General features: G+C 36.7%; 1 protein-coding gene across 1 annotated transcript in view; it reads right to left on the bottom strand.

Moving 5' to 3' along the window:
* The window catches only part of ZNHIT6 (zinc finger HIT-type containing 6), a 61,525-nt gene that overhangs the window by 18,700 nt on the left and 18,136 nt on the right, over window positions 1-24,689 (bottom strand). The window contains exons 6-8 of the mRNA XM_006149438.3: window positions 14,305-14,373; window positions 12,578-12,658; window positions 10,048-10,125 (exon numbers count right to left, since the gene is read on the bottom strand). Of these exons, the coding sequence (XP_006149500.1) occupies window positions 10,048-10,125; window positions 12,578-12,658; window positions 14,305-14,373 (228 nt within the window). The remainder of the gene's footprint in view (window positions 1-10,047; window positions 10,126-12,577; window positions 12,659-14,304; window positions 14,374-24,689) is intronic.

Here is a 24,689-nt window from a genome sequence, read left to right as displayed (position 1 = left end):
AAAAAAGATGCTGACCTGGGACCAGCAGTTAGCGTAATGGCTATACTGCTGAACTCCCATGTGGTGGACCACGGTTCGAGTCCTGGACCCAGTGACTTAAACGCACGCCAGGTGTGTTTGCACATGTGCCCAAGATCCCGACAGGAGAATGGAGGAAAAGAGGTTGCGGTGTAGTCATCCTTCCTGGGGGGTTATTTCTCGCTTTCTGTCTCTCTGTCTTTCTGGCGTGTACACACGTGCTTCTCAAAAAAAAAAAAAAAAAAGATGCTGACCTGAATATTCGTTTTGCTACTTGTAACTCTTAAATACTCGAATAATACATATTATTGAGAGTGTGCTAAAATAAATACACATTTATTTGCTCTGTACCAGGCACTATGCTAAGTAGCTGACTTGTATTAACTCCAATTCATCTTCTGACCCAGTCACAGTGGCATGCCACTCTAAAAGGCTAGAGCCATACACAAGACTGACGTTCATTCCTGGGTGGACCTGTACATGCTGGGCATGCATGTGGCCATAATCCTGACTGGCTGGAAAGATGGTAGAGTGAGGGGGTAATGCGCTGGTGGTGGTTTTGTAGCATGAGGCCCTCTTCAAAGTGCTTGTCTCTCACTTTTATCTCACAAAAGAAAGAAACTTAAAAATCTTTACAACAACTAAGTGCTGTCTTCATCCCCACTTTCAGAAGGGAAAACAAAGTCTATCAAGTTAAAAACATTACTTTGACTTTATAGAAAATCTTTGAAATAGGTTTTTGCATAAAAGCAAAAAGATTATTTTGGAACAATTCATAATTTAGGTTAGGTTTTAAAAGCATCACCCTATGTCTAATATTTTTCTAATTTAATATTTGTAATGATAAGACTTTTGATCTAAAAAGTTAAATGGGACCTCTTAAAATAAGGTCTATTTCTCAACAGATTATGTGTTTTGGAAGGATAATATTACTATTTATTATTGAAATGCAGATCTGCTCTGAAGGGATTCTAATAATAAAGGATTACTGTAGAAGGGACATTCTTTTTAAAAATAATATTCCAGAAAATTATGCCACCTCTACCTGAAACTCCAAAACCCTAAGTCACTCAAAGTCTTACCTCTATCTCTCTGTAAACAGTATCTATGCCAGAAACCTTGGTCATCTGTACTTCCTATTTATCATTCCCTATAGCCAACTGGTCACCAAGTCCTGATTTTTCTGCTTTATTTTTAAAGCTTCCAACTGCCAATGGGATGAAATCCAAACTTAGCAAGTGTCTGGTCCTAAACTTCAACCTAATTTTAAAAAGGTTTCCAAATATTGCTCTGCAAGGGCCAGCAGGTGGTATGGTTAAGGAAGCTAGATCCCACATGGCTGACTTCGTGGTTTGAGTCCCAGACCTGGTGGCTTGAAAATCCCACTGGGTGTGTGTTTGTGTGCATCCAGAATCCTGAGAGGAGAATGGAGAAGGGACTGCAGTGTGGTCATTCCCCTGGGGGAGGTGATTTCCCACTTTCCTTTTCTCTGTCTCTTTCTGATAAATACATGCACCCTATGGCAGAAACCTTACCAAAAAAAAAAGAAAGAAAGAAAAAAGAAAAGAAATACTGCTTTGCACACTTCTATATTCATCCACCTCTTCAAATTACTTCTTGGCTTGTTGTACAACACACCATATCCTTGATACATCTTGGGACCCTTTTTACCCTTCTTAGTCTTCGACCGTTCAACTTAAATAAAATAATCTACCACTGGGGCTGGCAGGTGGCATGGTAGTTAAGGGCACTGGACTCCCACATGGCCAACCGTAGTTTGAGTCCTGGATCTGATGGCTTGCTTTCTCATTTGCTTTCTCACTTTTCCTCTTTCTTACTCTGTCCTTCTCTGGTCAAATTAAAATAAAGAAAGAAATAAAATAAAGTTCAATAAAATAATTCTTTAAAAAAAGAATCATTTACTACAAAGCCTTTTCTGATAAAGCAGGATGGCTGCTACACTACCTTGCAATCTCTAAGCTCTCAGACTCAGGTCTACTCTTGCATAAAGACGTATTTTGTCTTTTCCACTTACAATAAAACTATACCTTACTCATTCTTGTATAAACCCCAATTTTATTTCTATGTCTAGAAGACTGAATGGGTTTGATCAATGATTTTTGGAACAAATACAGAAAGAATATTCCTACAACTGCTTAAACCACCAAACCCAGGATGGTAATTAAACATGAAAGCAGTAAAATAAAAGTAAAGAACAGAAAATATAACTAAACTTCTTTATGGAAAATAATTCTATTAATAAGTACAAGTAAAATCTAGGCTAAACATGTAACAGATTTACAAAATCACAATTGAATAGGCATAGTGAAAGCCCACAGTACTAAAAGTTTTCAGTCAGTAATAGTTTGAGTGAGCAGCAATACAACAGGTGCCCTCTGACAATGCCTGGCGTGACCAGAGGACCTTTTCTACCTCAAAACTGTCCATTAATTTTGAGATTAGCAAGTTGGTAAGAAATACTGTGGCAACTGGCAGCACCTTACATCAATGATCTCCTCCACTGGTAACATGAGCTCCCCAGAGGTTCAAATGCTATTCTTTCCTGCTATACAACAGTGCCTGGAACTTACTAGATAATTCACTAGATATGTTTGTTAAATTAATAAATGAATTTCTATAAAGAGCTACATTAGCTTTTATAAAAAAAGATAAATTCAAACCCTATGTATCATGAAAGAAAACTCTCCAAAAGATCAGTAGCAAATTCTTTTTTTTTTTTGGAGAAGTTTTCGCTATAGGGCGTGTGCGCTCGCCAGACAGACAGAGAGAGACATAGAGACAGAAAGTGAGAAATCACCCACCAGGGGGGATGGTCACGCCACAATCCCTTCTCCTCCATTCTCCTCTCGGGATCTTGGGCACGCACGCACACGTGCCTGGCGTGAGTTTTAAGCCATTGGGTCCGGGACGCGAACCGCGGTCGACTACGTGGGAGTCCAGCGACATAGCCATTACGCTAACTGCTGGTTCCCAGTAGCAAATTCTTTAGAACTGCATGTACATTCTATGATAATGAGTTAAAAATAAGTCATATATAGCAAAGCTAAAATTTGGGAAACATTTAAATTTGCTCTAGTTGATCAGGTATACCATGAGACAATGACCATAACACCTTCAGGAGTGGAAAATAAAACCAGTGGAAATTGGTAACATTAAACATTTGGTAAAAAAAAGACTTCACTCTGAAATTCTTGGAATGCTGTAAATCGTAGCATACATTTAAAATCAAATAGCCACAAGGAATCTACATGTTTCTGCCTTCTAAGCACTTTTCAGGAAGTAATAAAATCCTCCTATTTAGTATGCTTATCTTAAATTAGAGCCTAACATTTTATAACCTATAATAATTTTCCTTAGATGTTCTCTGAATATACTTTACCTTAATGATACAACTGTAATTATGTATATAATCAAATGTAAATGTTCATCTTAGCCTATTCATGAATGCAATATACGGACAGCACTGTGGTTTAACACTTCTTGGTTAACAAAAAAAGAGGAAGATGTAGGTCTGTATCTCCACAGTATCTAATTTCATTACTCATGATTAGAAAATAATTACAAATTGAGACCTTTTTTTAGAAATTAGGCTATGTCTTGAGGCTCACTTAATAATCAGAAACATAGGGAAGTTAACCTACTCCAATCTAGGTCCACCTTCAGGATAAAAGCTACCTCGGTTAGAATCTCTGACATTTTTAGTGGTATTTTCATATATCATTTAGTTCAAGTAAACTGCACAAATGGGAAAATCTGGTGGACAATCTTGCTATACAGATCTGGTGGAGTGAGAATAGTTTTCATGATCACTCAGACTGGCTCAGAGTTAGTATCAAAACAGTCTAATCTACATTTCTCTTACAATCAACACTTACCCTATTACTTTATCAAACTACCACTCCCTCCCCTCTCTTGAGGTATTAAAAGGTTAATCCAAAGCACAACTAAAGTCCTCTTTAGGATCCTAAAGGAGGGAGGTTATAAAATTAGAAAAGAGGAAAGGACATTAAAGGAAAATAAAACAGAGAAGTTGAATGCTTGGAAGCAGTCATTTGATCTTCATTTCAGGATACTTCTTTGATGGATTTTGTTTTAAATTTATCTTCTCTAGTACTCTGTTAAAGTAAGTCTAACCAATTTGGCTGGTATCTTCCTGAATTCCAGTCTCTAGGTAGCTCCTGATTTCTTTCTATGCAGTGGTACAAAAGCTGTTTCCTCCACTACTATATCCCTTTAGCCCATGTCATCCTGTAAGTAATTCTGCCTTTCTTTTAGGAAACCTTAGTCTGAAAAGACAAGCTGAGATTTCTATCCCTTTTGTCTCTTCATGGATATATAGTACGTATTTATTTTTAAGTTAAAGATAAATGCTATCTGGTCCAAGCAGTCTGTCTTATATTAGAAACCTTATAGTACTCAATATCTTAGATTTAGTTTGATCATATACAATTCTAATTTCCATGGATTTTGGAAGAAAAGAGTATTTCACCAAAGAGCCAATTTCACTGGCTTAATGAGTAGACACATTCTTCATTAGCCATAGCCCAATTTGCCTTGAGACTTAATGGAAACATAACAAATCTTTCTTGTCAGATAACAAAAGGAAGTACAACAATGAATAAGCCCAAATAAAACAAATCAAAATAAACCAACCCCCCCAAAATCGAACTACAAGAAAAAAAAATCTTTTGTTCTTGGAAATTTTACCCAAATGATATAAACTGCTTTTTCCAGTTAGGGTAAAGTTGAATAGCATAGCTAACAGAGTAGGTAAATGAGGTGACTAGGGTCAAACTGATGCTGAAACTCACTCAAAAAGATATTCTTACTTAATTTTATAAAGGCAATATGATGTTCCAAATATATGTCTATTCATTTGAAAAATTAGTAATCCCATTCACAGAGCCATTAAAACAGCAACCAATGACTACTATTTACAATTATTTAAGGTCAGATAAGCACACAGAAAGGAAACGGTAAGGTATTCAATTTTATTTTCCCTATTGCATTTAAGAATAAAAACTTTGTGAACTAAGATGGATTGCACTTTTATTGTCTCTCCACACTCCTGGAGCCATTTATTTTTATGTTATCCCTACAATGGCATCTATGACAAGCAATTGGCAAATGCTGAGTGGTGCAAAGGTATTAGAAGTGGTTGGACAGATACTGTCACTAGGTCATCAGAAACACTGGGAGGGTATATATTATTAGGTCTTGGGAAAGTCATTATGTATTTTCCTATGGTTTTTCTATGCAAAAATGCATCTTGACTTTCCCAACAACCCTCTATGGCACGAAAAGCGCTGGGATAACTATCTAAAACGCTATTTCACTTTTTTTTTTTTTTAACTTTAAAAAAATCTTTTATTGGGTACATTTGAGGTTTACAAAATGTTGAGATAAATACAGCTACAAACAGATTAACATAAAATTTCTTCATTTGCGTGGTAAAAGAAGCTAAACCCTATTATACAAAACTTACCTATTTCTTAATCTATTTTTCCATTTTTTTAATCAATTAACTGGTTTTTCCTTATTCCTCTCCTCCCCTATTATCCACCCTCCTATTATCCAACACCCTGTACTATCTTTAGTATCTACAGTTGCCCTCCTTGCTATGATATCTTCCAATCTTTCAGTTTCTGTTCTTTCCTAACGTAAAAAATCAATTTTTTGTTTCAATAGATCTTTTTGGAGCAGCCCCTGGCCTAGTGGTTAAGGCAGCTGAATCCCACATAGCTGACCCTGCAGCTTGTAAAACATGCCCAGAAAGAAAAATGGAGAGAAGACTGCTGGGGCATGACCATGCCTCATGGGGGATGCTTTGATTTTCTCCCACCTATTATCACATGCACACACTACTTGGCAAAATTTTAAAAAGAAAAATAAAACACAGAGATCTTTCGTATTTGTTCATTTACTTCTGCTGTCATCCTTAACTCTTCCTTTGCTTCTAAGTTTGGTATGTGCTTCATTTGCTAGCTCCTTGAGGTGCATTGTTAGGTTATCTGAAACCTTTCTACTTCTTAAATGAAAGTGTTTATTGCTATAAACGTCGTTCTTAGCATGGTGTTTGCTGTACCCCATAAGTTTACCAGCGCTGTGTTCTCATTTTCACTTATTTTGAGAAATATTTAAATTTCCTACTTAAGCCCTTCATTGGCCCAGAAGTCCAAGACCATATTTAATCCCATATTATCTTTACAGTTTTCTAAGTCCCTCTTTCTACTTTCTATTTTGATCCACTGTAGTCAGAAAAGGTACTTGATAAAGATTTAAAAATTTTTGTTGAGGCTTATTTTGTAGCCTTACATATAGTCTATCCTGGAGAATGCTCCAGAGTGCTGATGAACATGTATCCTGCATCTGCTGAATGAAATGCTTTATAAATGCCAAATTAAGTCCATTTGGTTTAATTCAGATTCTTAATTCTCTATTTAGCTAGATTGCACAATGCATTTGTAGGAGACAGAGAGGAAAAATAAGCACTCCACATGGGGGAATGATCACTCTGCAATTCTCCATCTCTCCTCCTGGGAATGGGGTGTCTATCTCTCCCCTTTGGATCCTGTAATATATACTTTATATATTTGTGTATAGATGTAATTACCATCATTAAGTTATCTTAAAAAGTTGATTCTTGTATCATCATATAATGACTTCATTTCTACAAGAGACAGTACGGTGGTGTGTGTTCATCAGAAAGAGCACACCTTTCCCAATGGGGCATGATCACTCCATTTCCACATCCTATCACAATTTGGGGCACACAAGGTTGGAATGTTTGTCAAGCCAGTAGGGTCAAGATTTAAACCAGTCAGTCATGTGAGACCTGAGTTCTTTAACCATGATGCTATGGGTCCAGTTCTCTTTTTACAATTTTTTTTTACTTAAAAGTCTATTTTATCTGACATAACAAATCCTGCTTACTTTTGGTTTCCATTTCCATAAAACACTTTTCATTCTTTCACTTTCTGTTAATAAGTGATTACTACTTAAGATTTCTATGAAGTATACAGTTTGTCTTGTATTTTAAAATCTATTCCACAAGTATGCATCTAACCAACTCCTGTCATTTCATATTTTCTCATTTTGTACTTCACTTATTCCTTAGTGTTTATCTTTGTGATTTGAAGATTTGCTCTACAGTTAAGGATTTTCTTTCTCACTTGTGTATATTCCCAGTGAGTTTAATACTTTCATGTGCTTAGTTTGTGATGGTAGTTATCCTTTCGCTTCCAGATGTAGCACTCCCTTAAGCATTTCTTGTAAAGCTGGTCTTGTGGAGACAAATTCCATCAGTTTTTGCTTGTCTGGGAAAGATGTTATTTTTCCTTCACTTCTGAAGGACGGCTATTTCACTCTTCATAAAGACCCTCAGAGGTGTTCTTTTAATAGTAGGTTTATGGGTGCCAGCAGGTGGTATGGTGGTTAGGGTGCTGGAACTCCCATGAAACTGACCATGGTTTGAGTCCAGGACCTGCTGGCTTGCTTTCTCACTCTCCCTCCCTATCTTTCTCTGACAAAACTCATGTGGAAAAATAATTTAAAAATAATAATAATCATTATTAATAATTCTTTTTTAAAAAGTAAGCTTATGATATTGAAATTGCAGTATATTCATCAAATATATAGCATGATCTAAAGCATTATTAACATCTAAATGAACTAGTTAGATAAAATATGGTACATGTCAAGAAGGAAACTGAATTTGGAAGAATATAAATTTAAAAAAGATTGAATGGCTAACCCGAGGTTAAAGTCCAAGGGAATGATGCAAATTATTTTCTTTAAACATGAATTATATGAAATTCACTTCAAGATTTTACTAAACAAGACAGAAAGTCATCTTTTATATCAGTTATTTCTTATTAATTACATAAGTGCTTGATTCCTAATTTCACAACTATTGACTTTGTTTAGCATGGATGTTGTAACTCTGAATAACTATATTTGAAGAAACCACAAAAAATTTTTTTTAACTTTTTTGAATTGCATAATTTCTTATTTACATTTAATTGCTATACACCTAAACCATAAAACTTTCTACCCTCTCATTTGGGACTCCAAATCTTTTAGAGGAATGGGGAAGTTAAAGCATGAAATCCATGTAAATAAATAAACCAAATTAAGAAGTCTAGCAAAAGTATTACATGATAGAAAACTTGAATTTTTCTTTAGTGAATCATGATCAAAAATATAAAGTTGAAAGTATTTAAGATCCACTGGTAGGAAAGTGGACATCATTTAGTGTATATGACATCCTCTTATGTATGAAACTTTTATAATCTTTTTTTTTTTTTTTTGGAGAGGTTTTTTTCACTGTAGGGCGCGTGCGCTCGCCAGACAGAGAGAGAGAGACATAGAGACAGAAAGCGAGAAATCATTCCCCAGAGGGGATGGCCACACCGCAATCCCTTCTCCTCCATTTTCCTCTCAAGATCTTGGGCACGCACACACACATACCTGGCGTGAGTTTAAGCCACCGGGTCTGGGACTCGAACTGCGGTCGACCACATGGGAGTCCAGCGACATAGCCATTACGCTAACTGCTGGTCCCCCTGAAAGTTTTATAATCTTATGTGTAGATCTTTTGTAAGAATCCATTTATCAATAGTAGCAGAAATAACAGCAATCATAAAAGTGTGCACTCACCATGCGCTAAATGAATTATCTTATTCTCTCATCACAAACTCATAGTAATTATTACCATACCAATTTTATAAATGAGAATATTAAGACAAGTGAGGATATGTAATTTACTCAAGTAAACCTAATTAGAAGCAGACAGAGCTGGGATTCAAAAACAGCTTTGCTTTCTGAACTTGGACTTTTAAACCTTTAAGCTATACTAGCCAATCAAATCACAGAAGAAAATAACCAGATTTACGAGTAGTTTGAGTTTGATCTAGTAATTTTAATTAAATAATATAAAACAGAAGAAAATCACTGCAGGTCTCTCAAGATCAATGTTTTGCAATTCAACTTGTTGACACAGAATATGCACTACTAATTTACTGTTCCATTAATGAAGGAACAAAGCCCAGTGATGCTAAGAACTTTCTCAGGCTGGGCCCATATTACAGTAGTTAAGGAAGCCGGATCCCACCAAGCTGTATAAGACTTTTTTTTTTGGGAGTCAGCAGTTTGTAAAACACATGAGGTACATGTGTGCACATGCTAAAATCCTGACAGTGTGGAAGAATGGAGGAAAAAGAAGTGTGGCAAGACCATTGGGGAGAGTGCTTTCTCTCTCTGGCAAGCATACACACTTATGGCAATTAAAAAAAGACCTTTTCAAATCATGTATTTTGTTAAATCTGGTCTCTCTTCACATTCTAATGCAGTGTCCTTTCCATTGTAATAAATGCAATAATCAGTTGGTCATATAAATTTTTATATTTCCAAAGGTATAGACTTGAACACTAGAACTCTGTTATATAGTGAATATAGAAATCTTTTAGTTGCTTATAGTGATATTTTTAAAATATTCTAACCAAGATGATTTTTCAACCAAATTTATCCTACATTGTGGTAATACAGTTTTTAAAAAAATTTTTTTTAAAGTTTACTAATTTCTTACATGAAAAAGAGACATACAAAAAGATAAAAAAAAACTCCCAATAGGGTCTTGGGGCAATCCACCTCTAGCCTTAGCCAGCCCTGGATCATGGATACGTACATGCTTAGGATATTGAAACATTCTCAGTGTGAATCCGGAAACTTTCCATATGGCTCAGCCTTGCAGAGCGCTGCATTTTATTTCTGTGCCACCATCCATATCATCCCTTTTCTAAAACTTTATTTATTTCTTACATCAGTAAACCATCGGAGATTGAAGGAAGAAGATCATTTTAGAATTTTATTTGAAAATTATTTTTTAAAGTCTAGGCTTGATAAGTCAGATAATTAGTATAATCACTAGATAATTAAGCTAATCAAGTTACTTAATTATATTACAGAATTAGAAAATACTCTTTAAAAATGACAGAAGAGCAATTTTACCTTACTAAATTTTGCTGCATATGTTCAACCTTCATTAAAATTTGGACCCCTGTCTGAGACCGAATATAGGCTTTCAACCTGAAACAAAAGAGTCACATTGAAAGGTTATATTAATTTTTAGTATATTACAGAATGGTTATATGAAGAGTAGGTATTTATAAACAGCTAACAATACTTAAAATTCACGTATCCAAGCAAAAGAAAAGTGGGAAAAGATGTTTTCTAACCAAGGATCTGTAAAAAATATATATTTTTCTTCTCTGCTCAGTTAAACATCTTAAACTTCAAATACATTTGTTTCAGTAAATTTACCTCCCTATTTTATATATTTACCTTTAAAAAATGTATTCATTTAGTGACAGATATTTTGTCATATTGTCAAGTATGAGACGGTCTTCAAAAGTTTATGGAAAATGCACAATATGAAAAACTATGCCTAGGCTTCAAAAATTTTTGCATGCACTAAAACTAAAATACTTAATTGTATTTTCCAAGAAAAAGGGTACTTTCGGAAGGACCCTTCTATATGGCTAATAACAACAATTAAATTTTAAGAAGGGAAACAACTATCTTAGCTATCCCAAAGACATTGCTTGATGAGACATCAATTCTGGTTTAGTCTGGGCACTATCTTTTATCAAAAGCAGAAGAATGTGGGACCAGCAGATGGTGTAATAGCTATGTTGCTGGACTCCAACATGGCTGACCGTAGTTCGAGTCACATACCTGGTGGCTTGAAACTCACACTGGATATGTGTGTGTGTGCCCAAAATTCTGAGAGGAGAATGGAGAAGGGATTGCGGCATGGCCATCCCCCTGGAGGGTGATTTCTCACTTTCTGCTTCTGTCTCCTAGGTGAGAGCTCAAGCCCTATAGCAAAAAAATCTCTCTTTCTCTTAAAAAAAAAAAAAAAAAGGCAGAAGAATGAGATTTAACTAGAACTAGGTAAGACATTTTATAATCCATCCAGTCTAAATTTTAAACACCAAGCTACTGTGGAACCAAACCAAGCATTCATATCCCAAGTAAGGATCATCCAGTGAAAATAAAAGTCAACAAGGTTCCTATCCAGAGCACTAATAGCACTCTTAAAAAATTTTCTTTTTTTATATTGACTAATATGCATCGTATTCCTTCTGGAAAAATTAATGTAATATACTGTAAAGTTATATATGATTCAATGTAATATAAAGAAGATTATGATAATAATAAATTAAAAAGAAAAAGAAAACAGTCATCTGCAGGTCAAAAATGGGTTTTGCCAGAAATCAACCTCATCAGCACCTTTATCTTGGAATTCTAGCCTTCAGAACTATGAGAAAGAAATTTCTGTTGGTTAAAAAAAAAGAAATCCTTTTTTGAACACTGTTACTATATGTCAGGTTCAGTACTAGGAATTTATCACATATGCTTTTTCTAATAAGCTTCATAACAACCCTACCTAGTAGGTATTATCATTCTCATTTCACTGTTGAGAAAAATGAAGGTCCGGAAGTTAAGCAACTCACTCCTGATCACATAGTCAAGAAAGGACAGAGTCAGAGAGTCTAACCAGATATCCATGACTGAATCTTTCCACCCATTATACTATGTTAACCATTTACAGCCATGTTGTATTTCTGGGGAGGAGGCAGAGTGTACTTTATGAAGACTTAGCTTAAACAAGATTTTCTGTCTTCAAGAACTACTTAGAAACTGAATTTTCAGACTTTTTTTGTTCAATTTGAAGGCAAGTTGAGTTTAAGGGTTAAGAGTACAAACTCTGCAGATTGCCTGGATTTGAATCCCAGCCTCCCTGTTTATTACCCATATAGAGTGACTTAGTCATCGAAAGGCTTGGTTTTCCGATCTGTAAAATAAATATAATAATAGTAACCTACCTTATAGAATATTGTTACTGTGAGAATTAAATAAAAAAATATTTATTATACTCTGCTTCCAAGATGTCTGGAACACAGTAAATGGTGAGTTTTAGCTACTGTTGTTACTTATACTGACTGACTGTTATGGTGTGAATCAGTGTGTCCTCCAGAGTTTCATGTTTTGAATCTCATGTTGGGAGGGTAAAGCTTAGTTGGCAGTGATTGGTTCATGGTTACTGCATCATGGAAGCAATACTCTTGTGAGGTCTTGTGAAACCCAGTGAATTTTAAATCTCATGAGATGAGGTTAGTTCTTGTGCACTGCCTGCTATGAAAGAAAGAGCACGCTACTCGTTCTCTCTGCATGTATTTTCTACCCTTTTTGTTTCTGTCAGCTTAGTCCTGTGGGCTTCCAGCTACCAGAATCCCGAGTCTGTAAATAAATCTCTACCTTTTTTATGAAGTCACCTAGGCCGAGGTATTTCTGTTAGCAAAATCAAAACAACTACAACACTAACCATCAGTAAACATGAAGAAAATAGGGCAGAAAGTAAATTTCACTGACATATCACATTCTAACAGTCATGGCTTTACATAATGATTATACACCTAACAAGTATTCCAACAATTTAAATTATTTCAGAAAGTTATAAGATTTTAAAACATACCTTTGACGAATTACAGGATCAGACTTTTCAGGATCAATATAAGGTTTCAGAATTTCATTAATAGTTTTATCATCTGGTACTCTATCCAAAAAAGAAAAAGAAAAAAACCAGCTATATCATTATTCCTAATTTTCTACTAAAAGTGTTAACTTAGAACTACAAAACATGGTAGCTTTTTTTGTTCAAATAGCTGAACAAAAGACCTTTAATTTCACTGTTGGCGAAATATCCCTTTAAGCAAAAATTACTTAGGAAAAAAAGCTCAAAACAACTTCTTGAACATACTTAACAAAGTCTTAAGAAAACAACATTTTGAGAAGCTCCTTATGAATCAAAACTGAAATATGAAGCTTCTTTTAACCACACCTGTGCTCAAACATGAAAGAATACATCATGAAATACATATGAAACTGGCAGAAATAAAAAAATCTAAAAAATGTTTCAGATCTCAATTTCAATGCATGTTTCAGTTTATTCATTCTAAATCACAGGATCAGATAGAAAAATTGAAACTAATTCTCCTGGAAACAAAGCTTTTTAAGTTTTCCAACTTTCAGATACATGTGTGCATACACACACGCACTCACACACACACGTTTTAAACTTTTAAACAAAATTAAGTCACTTTTGAAATAGAAACTTTCCTCAACCATTTATGCATATTTATATATACTACTGGCTATACACCCCTACCTGTAAAGTCACCTCTTTCTCTTTATTATAGTATACAACTTCAAATAACAAATTTCTTCACTAAAATCTATGTGGTAATTACAAAGATAGGGCATGTAAGCACAATGTGGACATATGGTAAATATACTAATTAAGTAACAGCTTTAAAATTTTTCTAACCCAAGGAATCAAACAGCACACAACCATTAAAATTTTTAAATGACATCAGAAAATGTTCATAATATGGAAAAAGATACTTTATGCAAATTATTACCAATTTTGAGTATGCATATATACATGTTTAAAATATATGATTCCTGAGGGATACACTATAATGCTAATAGTAGTAATCTCTGCTAAGTAGAATTTGAGTTATTTCTCATTTCCCATAAAACCATCCAGCTTAAGAAACAAAAATTTTTTTTTTTTGGGGGGGGGTCTACAGGGCATGTGTACTTGCCAGAAAAAAAAACAGAGAGACAGAGAGACAAAAAGCGAGAAATCACTCCCTGGGGGTATGGCCACACCGCAATCCCTTCTCCTCTCGGGATCTTGGGCACACATGCACACACACCTGGCATAAGTTTAAGTCACTGGGTCCAGGACTTGAACCGCGGTTGACTACATGGGAGTCCAGCAACATAGCCACTATGCCAACTGCTAGTCCCAAGAAACAGAAAATTTTAGCCCTCTTAATTTTCCTTCACCTATCACCCCTTAACACCCCCTTCTCTTGATGAAGTAACCACCATCCATCATGACTTCTCGCTTAGTCATATTAGTTTTTCTGGTTTTTTCCTCCATATTTAAAAACAGAATCATATTCTTTGTATTCTCCCTTACCTTGCTTTCTCACTCAACCTTATTTCTGAGATTCATCTATGCTGACGTGGACAGCTATAGATCATTCATTTTCAGTGGTTTAGCACTGCATTGTATGAATAGATCACAAACTCACCCATTCCACTACTGACAAACATTTGGTTAACTATTTTAAATATGAAACCTTAAAATAAAAACAAATCAGTTCTTAATAGACAATGGTGATAACATACCTTTTTTCTATATACTCAGCTTGACTTTGAGGAAACTGGAGCTTCACATGCCAACAAAACTGCTGTTTTCTAAGAGGAAAAAAATGCGAAAATCAAGGTAGATAATAAAAATTTAGATATAAGTTAAACTTTCATTTTAAGATAATTCTAAAATTATTGAGTTTAACATGTATTTTCTATTAAGAGCTATTTTCTCTTTTCTAGGACTTTAGAAGCTATGCTTTTGAAATAACATACTTGCAAGGATTGTTAAAAAAAAACATATATAAACTGAAGCAGTTTCTAAATTCTAAGGACTTCATATTCCTGAATCACGCAATTTTTCATAGTTCAGGGGCTTCTGAGATCAGGGTACTACTACTTGAAATTTACAAATAAACTTCCTCATGACTAAATACAATGAGCTGATGTCTTTGCCTGACTAGTCTGGAAATTAGGTGAATGAAGTATTGTCCGGCTGAGTCCAGCTGGCTGCAGATACACTTCTGAGACATGAGTACGTGCATTCAGTAGCAAAAACAGTAAGACAACAAGCTGGTTGCTAAGCAGGATGCACTCTGAGCTGGAATCCCTTTGATTTCAGGTCTAAACTTTGGTTTGATATAAAATCAACAGTAATAACTTAGTAAAGCCCGACTTTGAAAAAAATGACTATATGTCCTATTTAACATATCTAAATTTAGTAACATTAGACACCATTCCTTTTTATAAAAAAAGATACTCAAAATACTGAACCTACTACAGAAATTTAAATGTCTCATTATGTGATGGTTTTTCAAAATGTGTATTAAATGTCTCATTATGTGATGGTTTTTCAAGATGTTTAGAAGACTATTCTTTTCTTAGTGGTTTTTTGTTGTTGTTATTTGTTTGTTTGTTTTTGGTGCATGCACGAGCTGGAGAGACAGAGAAAAAAAGCGAGAAATCACCCTCCAGAGAGGATGGCCATACCGCAATCCCTTTTCCTCCATTCTCCTCTCAGGATTTTGGGCACGCATGCAAAAGCGCCCAGCGTGAGTTTTAAGTCGCCAGGTCCAGGACTTGAACTATGGTCGACTATATGGGGGTCCAGCAATGTAACCATTATGCTATCTGCTGGTCCCTACTTAGAAGATAATTCTAAAGATCACTGCCAAGTGCTGGCACCATCTCCGCCAAAGAATAACCAGTCTCTCCTTGAAATCTACTCCACAGCAGTATAACTCGCAAATCTAAAATAATTCTCTTTTCTTTTTTTAAGTTGCCACATGGCCCACATATTCACCAGAAAGAGACAGAGAGAGCGAGAAGAAGGAAAGGAGAGAGAGAAAGCACCACCCCCCCATCCCCAATGTAGCATGGTCATGCTGCATTCCTTCTTTTTTCTAATTCTGCCAGGATTTGGGATAAGCATGTATACACACCTGGTGTGTTTTGCAAGCCACTGGGGCTGGGATTCAAATGCTGGTTGACCTTGTGGGATCCACTAAGTTCTAGTCATTAAGCCATGGGGTTGGCCTGACTTAAAAATAATTTTCTTCTAATATAACCTAGTAGAGTATCCTCCACTAAACATTTACATGATGTTTACATGTACAGCAGTCCCCCTTTTCTTCAGGGCACATCTTCTAAGAACCTAAATGTGAGAAACCAGATAGTACCAAACCCAAACTATACTATGCTTTTTCCTATATACATAACTACGATAAAGCTTTATAAATTAGGCACAACAAGAGATTAACAATAAAACAGGCTGGTTACATAGCCTAGTGGATAAGGGAGCTGGATTCCACGTGGCCAACCATGGTTCAAATTCTGGCCCTGGCACCTTGAAAAACAGGTTGGGCACATGTGCACGCTTGTCCAAAGTCACGATAGGCCAGAGAAATGGAGAAGGGATTGTGACTTGACTACATCTCACTGGGACAGATGCTTCCCATCCTCTCTCTCTCAGCAGATGTACGTACCCTCTGGCAATTAAAAAAAAAACAAACTAGAAACAATAATAAAATAGTACCCTTAAAACAATATACTGTAATAAAAATGTGAATATGGTATCACTCCCAAAATATCTTATTGTACCATACAGCAAGTAACTGAAACCATTAAAAGCAAAACTGTTAATAAGGGGAAACTACTGTATTAATTAATCTTTTTAACTAGGAGGTAAATGTTATTATTTTACACAGGAAAAAACTTAAAAGAAAGTTACTTTTCAAAGCATATTATTCAGCTGGAAAATGGCCGAGTTGTGTTTGAACTCAGGCAGTTTGTCTTTTCTTTTTTTTAAAATCTTTTAGGTTTTTTGCCATATGGCACATACACTTGCCAGAGAGAGAGAGTGAGGGGGAAAGTGAAAAATCATTTCCCCAGAGGGGATGCCACTTCTTCTCCTCCATTCTCCTCCTGGGATTTTAGGTATTCATAGTCATAATCGTCAAGTCACCAGGCCTGGGACTTAAACTGTGCCAGCCATGTGGGAGTCCAGCACCTTAAACACCATGCCACCTGCTGGACCCAAACTCAGGCAGTTTTATAACTTAAAGAGTAGGCAATCTGATTTATTATACTATTATAAACCTTCCAGATTAAGAATCCAGTAATCAGCCATGTATTTCCCTGTACTTCTAATGTAAACATATCTCAAATGTTTTTATTTTGAATATTTGCCTCCATATTTTAAAACCACTTTTAAGAGGTAGTATCATGGACATTGATTATCTCCTTGGCAACTATTCCCACCTCTCCCCACCATTCTTCCTAACCCATAACCATACTTGGATGAATGGGCCTCATCTCTACCCTCTGTGTATGTCTACTGGCTTCAGAAAATCAGTATTTATATATTCCTGGACATAATGTCTTGGGATTGGGCAGATGACCTAAGCAGTCTAATCATGGTAAATTCCAGGGTTCCTGTTCAATAATGCTACGAGACAAACTTTCTTTCTGGAGATTTGTTGTAACCCAAACTGAGCAGCAGCATCTTATGGCCATAAGGATTCACCCAACACCATAGAAAATAAAATGAAGAATAAATAATTAAGTAGGTCCTTGGTGGCATAATCAAATTGTTATAAGTGCATTCTTATAAAACAAAACAAAACAAAACAAACAAACAAAAAACAACAAAAAACACTTATCTATTTGTTGTGATTTTCAAGCCATCAGGTCCAGGAATCGAACTGCCGTTGGCCATGTGGGACCCATCGCCTTAATCACCATGCCACCTGCTGGCCCCAATCCATCCTACTTCTGGACATTCAGTTATGAGACCCAAACTGCCCCTTTTACCCCCAGAGTTCACACCAGTTTGAACTGGGTATTCTATTTCACACAACATGAAAACGTCCTCATACAAGGGATTAAAGTTTTACTCCTCCTAAGTTTTAGCTTTTGTTTATAAGCAATAAAGGAAGAAAGACTAAAAGTGTCAACTCTTAGGACATCTGGAAGCAGCAAATAGCTGATGGAATTTCAGGAACAAAAGCATTTTTCCCACTATCAGTTATAAAATCTTATTTCACTTCAAAGTTAATAAAAAAAAATCCACCAAATCCTGAAAACTTCTAAGGAAAAACAAATGTACAAAATATCTACACAATCCTTCATTCGCAGGCACTTAACTTTTAAAAATGTATTTCAAAGTGAAAATTTAAATTCTCTCAAAAATAAATGTGATGATTCCTCAAAAAAATAAACTATCTTATTAGGATTAGTATAATAAGTGTTTTTGGAAGCATGAATACAAAGGATCTGTTTAGTTACTCAGTATGGATTAAAATAACTACAATTTGAGAGAATAAAAACCATAACATTATGTGTCTCACATCATCATAAAAATACTTTTAAAAGGTCTAGTTACAGATTTTGCCTTTTAAAAAATTAGTATACCACAACTACATGATAATAGGAAACAGGTTAATTATATGGTATTGGCTTTAGTAGACAGTATATAAAGAAAATGTATGTAGCAGGTAAAGACTGAGATTAAAAAGAACATTTTACTTCAAGTAACTGACAAATACTTCGGCCGTTCTCAACTGGGGGTGGGGTGGAGAATCTGGAAATGGCTGAGCAGTTTCAACTATTCCAAGACTGGGGAGCACTTGAGGCATATAGCAGGTAGGGGCAAGGAATGCTAGCCTTCCTATAAGGCATAAGAAAGTCCTTCACAAAAGAAACTGTCCCATTCACAGTGCCAATAAATCTCCTTCCTAGAAACACTAGAATGTAGAAGGGAGAGCAGACATATGCATACCAAAAGTGAATACCAGCAATAAATGCTAGCATCTGTTTCATATTAACTGTGGAGAAAATATGTACAATAGAAACTCAGGCAAAAGAGACATAAAGGAGAAGATGAGGTATCCTGTGTACTTTCACAGATGGCTAACAAATATGGAAGAGGAAGATACTATGGGATTTAGAATGGTGAGCCTGGGAAGATTTAGTTGAATATATTAGGAAATCAGGTGGAGACAGACTATAAAGATCTGTATTTGGATATGAATCAACTCACAGAACAGGAGGATTTTCTTCTCTAAGTATGACTCTACCTAAACTCCTTGACTAAACGCCCTGACATGGCACAGTGGACCTTTCTTCAGCCTCATCTTACATCACTTACCAACTCCCACCCTAGCTTCTAGACACACCTAACTACTTCTGTAGTCCTGAACTTGATACTCTACACTTTTGTATCTGAAACTCCTACTACCAGACCAACCTTTCCCTCTTTCTGGATAAACAGCTAGGCACATGGGCCCAGCCTCATACCACAATCAGTAGCAAACCAAACTACGGTCCTAGAACCCACATGGTCAACTGTGGTTCAGATTCCCAAGTTGGCTTGCAGATATGCTACGTGCATGTGTGCCTAAGGTCCTGTCAAGATGCAGGACTAACGGAAGGAAATCATTATCCTGTGATGAGACCCACCAAGGGTGCCACTCTCCCTCTTTCTAATGTGCATGCTATCAATGAACAAAATAAACAAACTTTTTTTTTTTTGAGAGGTTTTCGCTATAGGGCGCGTGTGCTCACCAGACGGAGAGAGACATAGAGACAGAAAGCGAGAAATCACCCCCCCCAGGGGAGATGGTCACACAGCAATCCCTTCTCCATTCTCCTCTCGGGATCTTGGGCACGCAAGCACACGCACCCGGTGTGAGTTTTAAGCCACCGGGTCCGGGACGCAAACCGTGGTCGACTACATGGGAGTCCAGCGACATAGCCATTACGCTAACTGCTGGTTCCCTAAACAAACTTAATATAAACAAAAGAAACTAGACATAGGTTCCCCAGTCACAGTGGTACATACTGCTAAGAAACTGGTGCTCTGCAGGCTGGGAACATGTGGTTTGATGCTCGGTCCAACCTAAAAGCCAGGCGTGTTGTCATGTTCCTATAATCTCAATCTCAGTGACTCAGGGAGGACCTTGAGCATGAGGTGGGCCTGGACAATGTAGCAAGACTCTGTATGAACAAGTGTCTATGGTCGCAACTATTTAGAATGCTGAGGCAGGAGGATCATGACATAGTGAAACCTTCTCTTAAAAAACAAACAAGCAAAAACGCGAAAAATCACCCCCCCCAGGGGAGATGGTCACGCAGCAACCCCTTCTCCTCCATTCTCCTCTCGGGATCTTGGGCACGCAAGCACACGCACCCGGTGTGAGTTTTAAGCCACCGGGTCCGGGACGCAAACCGTGGTCGACTACATGGGAGTCCAGCGACATAGCCATTACGCTAACTGCTGGTTCCCTAAACAAACTTAATATAAACAAAAGAAACTAGACATAGGTTCCCCAGTCACAGTGGTACATACTGCTAAGAAACTGGTGCTCTGCAGGCTGGGAACATGTGGTTTGATGCTCGGTCCAACCTAAAAGCCAGGCGTGTTGTCATGTTCCTATAATCTCAATCTCAGTGACTCAGGGAGGACCTTGAGCATGAGGTGGGCCTGGACAATGTAGCAAGACTCTGTATGAACAAGTGTCTATGGTCGCAACTATTTAGAATGCTGAGGCAGGAGGATCATGACATAGTGAAACCTTCTCTTAAAAAACAAACAAGCAAACAAAATTCTTTAGACAAAATAACCAATCCTTGGCCTTCAAAAATATGCTCAGCCTGAGGCAACATGGAGGTTAAGACAGATCCCACATGCCAGCGACATGTTTCAAGCCGGGACTGGGTGGCTTGAAAACCACACTGGGTGCATGTGCGTGTCTGCCTAAAATCCCAAAAGGGAATGGAAGAGAAAGGATTATTACAGCATGGTCATCCCCCTCCCCGCCATGGCCCCTCTAGTGAGTACATATACCCTACAACAAAAACAAAATCAGCTCAAATTCTATCATTCCTGATCTCAGTAAATAACTCTCCTTACCTCCTCCCAGCACCCCAAGAATGTGCTACTTTTCTATGTTACTCTTGTACTCCATGTATACACCACCAGATCAATAACTATACTACCCTGTAATAGTCTGTTGACTTATTTTACCCCACTGTTCATTCTGATATGCACTCTGAATTGAAAACCACTATATACAACATTGGCACTTTTAGTGTCTCCATCACACAGATAAGGCAATAGGCATAGAGAGGTAACTAACTAGCCAAGAAAATTCTCCTATGCATGAAGATTAAAATATATTTTCACACATTTCACACAAAATAAATATTCAAAAAATATAATTATATTATTGCTTTTTAAAAAAGCAAATAAGCTGAAGATATTATTTAATAAATGAGAAATATCGGAAATAAATTAATTTCCAAGAACCTGAAAAGCAGTCATTTTAAATGAGGGGGAAAAGGAGAATAAGGAGAGGGAGTTAATTTCAGGCCATGGAAAGGTGTACGACCCCTGAGAACTTCAGACAGTTTAAGGGCAGGAGATGAAATGACCAATTTCACCTACTGGCAATTCTGCCTATGGATAATAGTAGTATCTGAGTTAATGATTCCCATGGGCACAGAAGTATTCAATGATTCTGAGTAGGGAATCATTATGGTAAAAGCATCTTTTAATAGAAAGGTGTATCTAGCAGCATGTGTTAGGGTGATTGGGGTGAGAAAACATCAAAGGTAGAGATAGCACCTAGAAGTCCCCTACTAGTCCAGAGTGAGACAAGGAAGGTCTACACAGAAGAATATGGCTGATAAATACAGAAGTCTAAGAAACAGAAAGGAAGGGGCACATTCCAGAGACATCTCATGAAGGACCAGATGTGATGACTATTAAGTCCCCCCTAATTGAATCAGCTTGGCAACTAGGAGATGATAAGAGTGTTTGGTTTTCCATTTCTATGAGTACTGCTATGGATAGGTACATCCTCTGCAATACAGCCACAGGACTCCCTTATGATGTCTGCCTACCTTCAGAGTAGGCCTGACTGGGGAGACATTAGGTTTCTATTCTTTCATGCTGTTTTTTTAAGTCCTTGCTGTTGCTCTAAAATTCTTCCATCAAACTATATCAGAGCTGTAACAGCAGAAAAACCCACAGAACTAAACATTTCAGTCAGTCAACAAGTTTGTACTGAGCACCTATTATGTAATTGCCCAAAACTCATTTCAAAATCTACTTGTCCACCCCTTACCACAACTGCTAAACCCATCATTTCATTTTCCTTTGCTCTCTTCCAAAGTCGGTTTATAGCAAAGTACAAACCTATACTGCTTATAAGACATCAAGATTAAAAATAAAAAACAAACAAAAAAACCCAACAAAAACAATCCTGTGCTTTCAGAAGTGCATCACTACATAATTGTTTAAGGAAAACAGTACTACTGACATTAATACAGAGGTAGATGGATCTCCTATCACTGCACTGTACTTTGAATGTTATAATTTTATCCAAAACCAAAAAGTAATTTTTTTGATTTGTAAAAGGTTATTACTTTACAAGAGGGACACCTAGTGGCTAGCTTCTGAAACAGGACTGGAGCTCTTCAAACCTTAATTTGCACTGTTTAATGGGCACACCTCTACTACCTTTATTCTATGAACAAGAGATGTACCTACAGACAGTAAAAGAATGCTAGGGGAAAAGGATGGATTCAAAAACCAAGAACTAAAAAAGAAAGAAAAAAAGAAAAGCCAAGAACTCATAGTTCTGAGCTGACAGTGGCTGAATGATAAACAGAAGGAAGGCTGCTTAAAACACTGGCTTGAAGTCACACAAAGAACTATGGGGAGAAGGTCAAAAGTTGGGTCCACATCTGGGCAATGGGTGATTGGTCTACTAAGCCTGGAGTTAAGACAAAAATATTACTAGGGAGGGATCCCTCAGTCTAATTCATTCTTCCAACTGACAAGTCAAGGTGCATTCCTTCTGGACTTAACCTCTAATCAAAACATCAAGGAAAATAAAACTGTGGCTTTTATAATTAGATGAGACATGTTATCCAAGCACAACCAATAATCTCCAGATTTGAAATCAATGGCTTCTTATAGCAAAACTCTTAACACAACTGAAAAAAAGTGGCAGCCATAGATAAAAACATAAATTTATGATAGTATAAAATACTTTTCAAAGATTAGATTTATAACTTGAACTGTATAATGATGAGGCTCACATCTATGAAAATGTTTTCAATGATTTTTAAATTACTACTTATGAAAGTTTATCAATCTATCTATACCTGAGATAAGAAAGACATGTACATACATATACTTTTTAATAAGTATAAAAATCAAAGGTACAAAACAATATATAATTTAAATTATTATATCCCCTTCAAATAATTTCTCTCCCTGAAGGCAACCTCTATTACCAGTTTATACACACACACACACACACAAACACACACGTATGCAAATATTATTTTCAAACAATGACAGAATGGGGACCAGCAGTTAATGTAATGGCTATGTCGCTGGACTCCCACGTAGTCGACCGCAGTTCAAGTCCTGGACCCGGTGGCTTGACACCACGCCAGGCGCCATGCCCCAAATCCTGAAAGTAGAAGAGAAGGGATTGTGGCATGGCCATTCCCCCGTGGGGGTGATTTCTCGCTTTCTGTCTCTCTCTGTTTCTGTCAAGCACATGTACCCTAAAGAAAAAAAAAAAAAAAAAAAACAAAACAACCCCCCCCCCCAAAAAAAAAAAACCAATGACAGAATGTACTATATCTACATTTATTCACTTAATATTTCTGGCAATCATTCCATAGTAGTAGTTTTTATTTTTTTAAGAGAGTTTTTTTATGTTTGTTTGTTTGTTTGTTTTTGCCATAGGGCACATGCGCTCACTGGAGGGATAGGAAGACAGAAAGCAAGAAATCACCCTCCAGGCGGGGAATGGCCATGCCGCAATCCCTCCTCCTCCATCTCCTCTTGGGAACTTGGGCACACAAATGTGGCATGAGTTTTAAGCTATCAGGTCCGAGACTCAAACTGTGGTTGATTATGTGGGAGTCCAGCAAGGTAACCACTACACTATTAGCTGTCCCCCCACAGTAGTATATTTAAGTCTACTTCACTCTTTTTCTATTGTTACAGTGTACCATAATTTATTTAAGCAGTCCACATCAATGGACATTTGATTCATACTACTTCTCTGCTATTATAATATTGTACAGAATAACCTTGTACATACATCATTTTCCATATGTACGGTTCTACCTTATCAGATAAATTTCTAGAAGTAGAATGGCTACATGAACAAGTAATTATCCTCCTTCCCAGATCTACCTTTTTTCCTTGACTAATTTCATCTTTATAATAGGGCCAATGCTTATTTTAAACACTTAGGGCAAAGAGCAGAGAAGATAACCTGAAAATCCTCCCAAAAGCACATATTAAGAAATTCTAGAGAAATATAACAAACACCCTGAGTTCATCTGCCAGTAAGAGAAATCTCTAGAGGCCAAAAGGAAGTAGGAACTAGAAACCACAGTGAAGAGCTGAAGCTACATCTACTGTAGAGGCCTTTGCTAATTTTGGTAACCAAAGGACTTTTGTTTTAACAGTCACTGACATGAACAAGGTCTTGGCCCATATAAACTGGAGATCTCAAATTGACATCACTGTGTAAAACCAGGGAGAAGGTGAACCAGAAAAACCCTGCCCATTAGAAAGGGAAGTAACAAGAAATCTTGCTGACTTCATCTTGGTGCTCTAAGGAGAGAACCATGGAGTTAGATAAGAAGGGGAGAAGGAGGTTTCAACTGAGAAGACACTACAAATTCCTCAAATGGGTCTAAATTGAAAATACTACTACTGATACAATCTGAGAAAGTTTAGACTGAGAAATTAAAGAGGGTCCTGAATTGGTGCCACTGAATACCTGGAATAAGTTGACACATACCACCTTCTACATAAAGCCCAGATTAACTATGTTCACTATTAAGTATCAGGAAAAAAACAAGAGGGCAAGCTACCATACCACAAT

Source organism: Tupaia chinensis, unplaced genomic scaffold (assembly GCF_000334495.1).
Source record: "Tupaia chinensis unplaced genomic scaffold, TupChi_1.0 Scaffold000263_1, whole genome shotgun sequence".
Classification (NCBI taxonomy): Eukaryota; Metazoa; Chordata; class Mammalia; order Scandentia; family Tupaiidae; genus Tupaia; species Tupaia belangeri.
The sequence above is the reverse complement of the archived record's forward strand: the minus strand, read 5'-3'. Positions and strand labels throughout refer to the sequence as shown.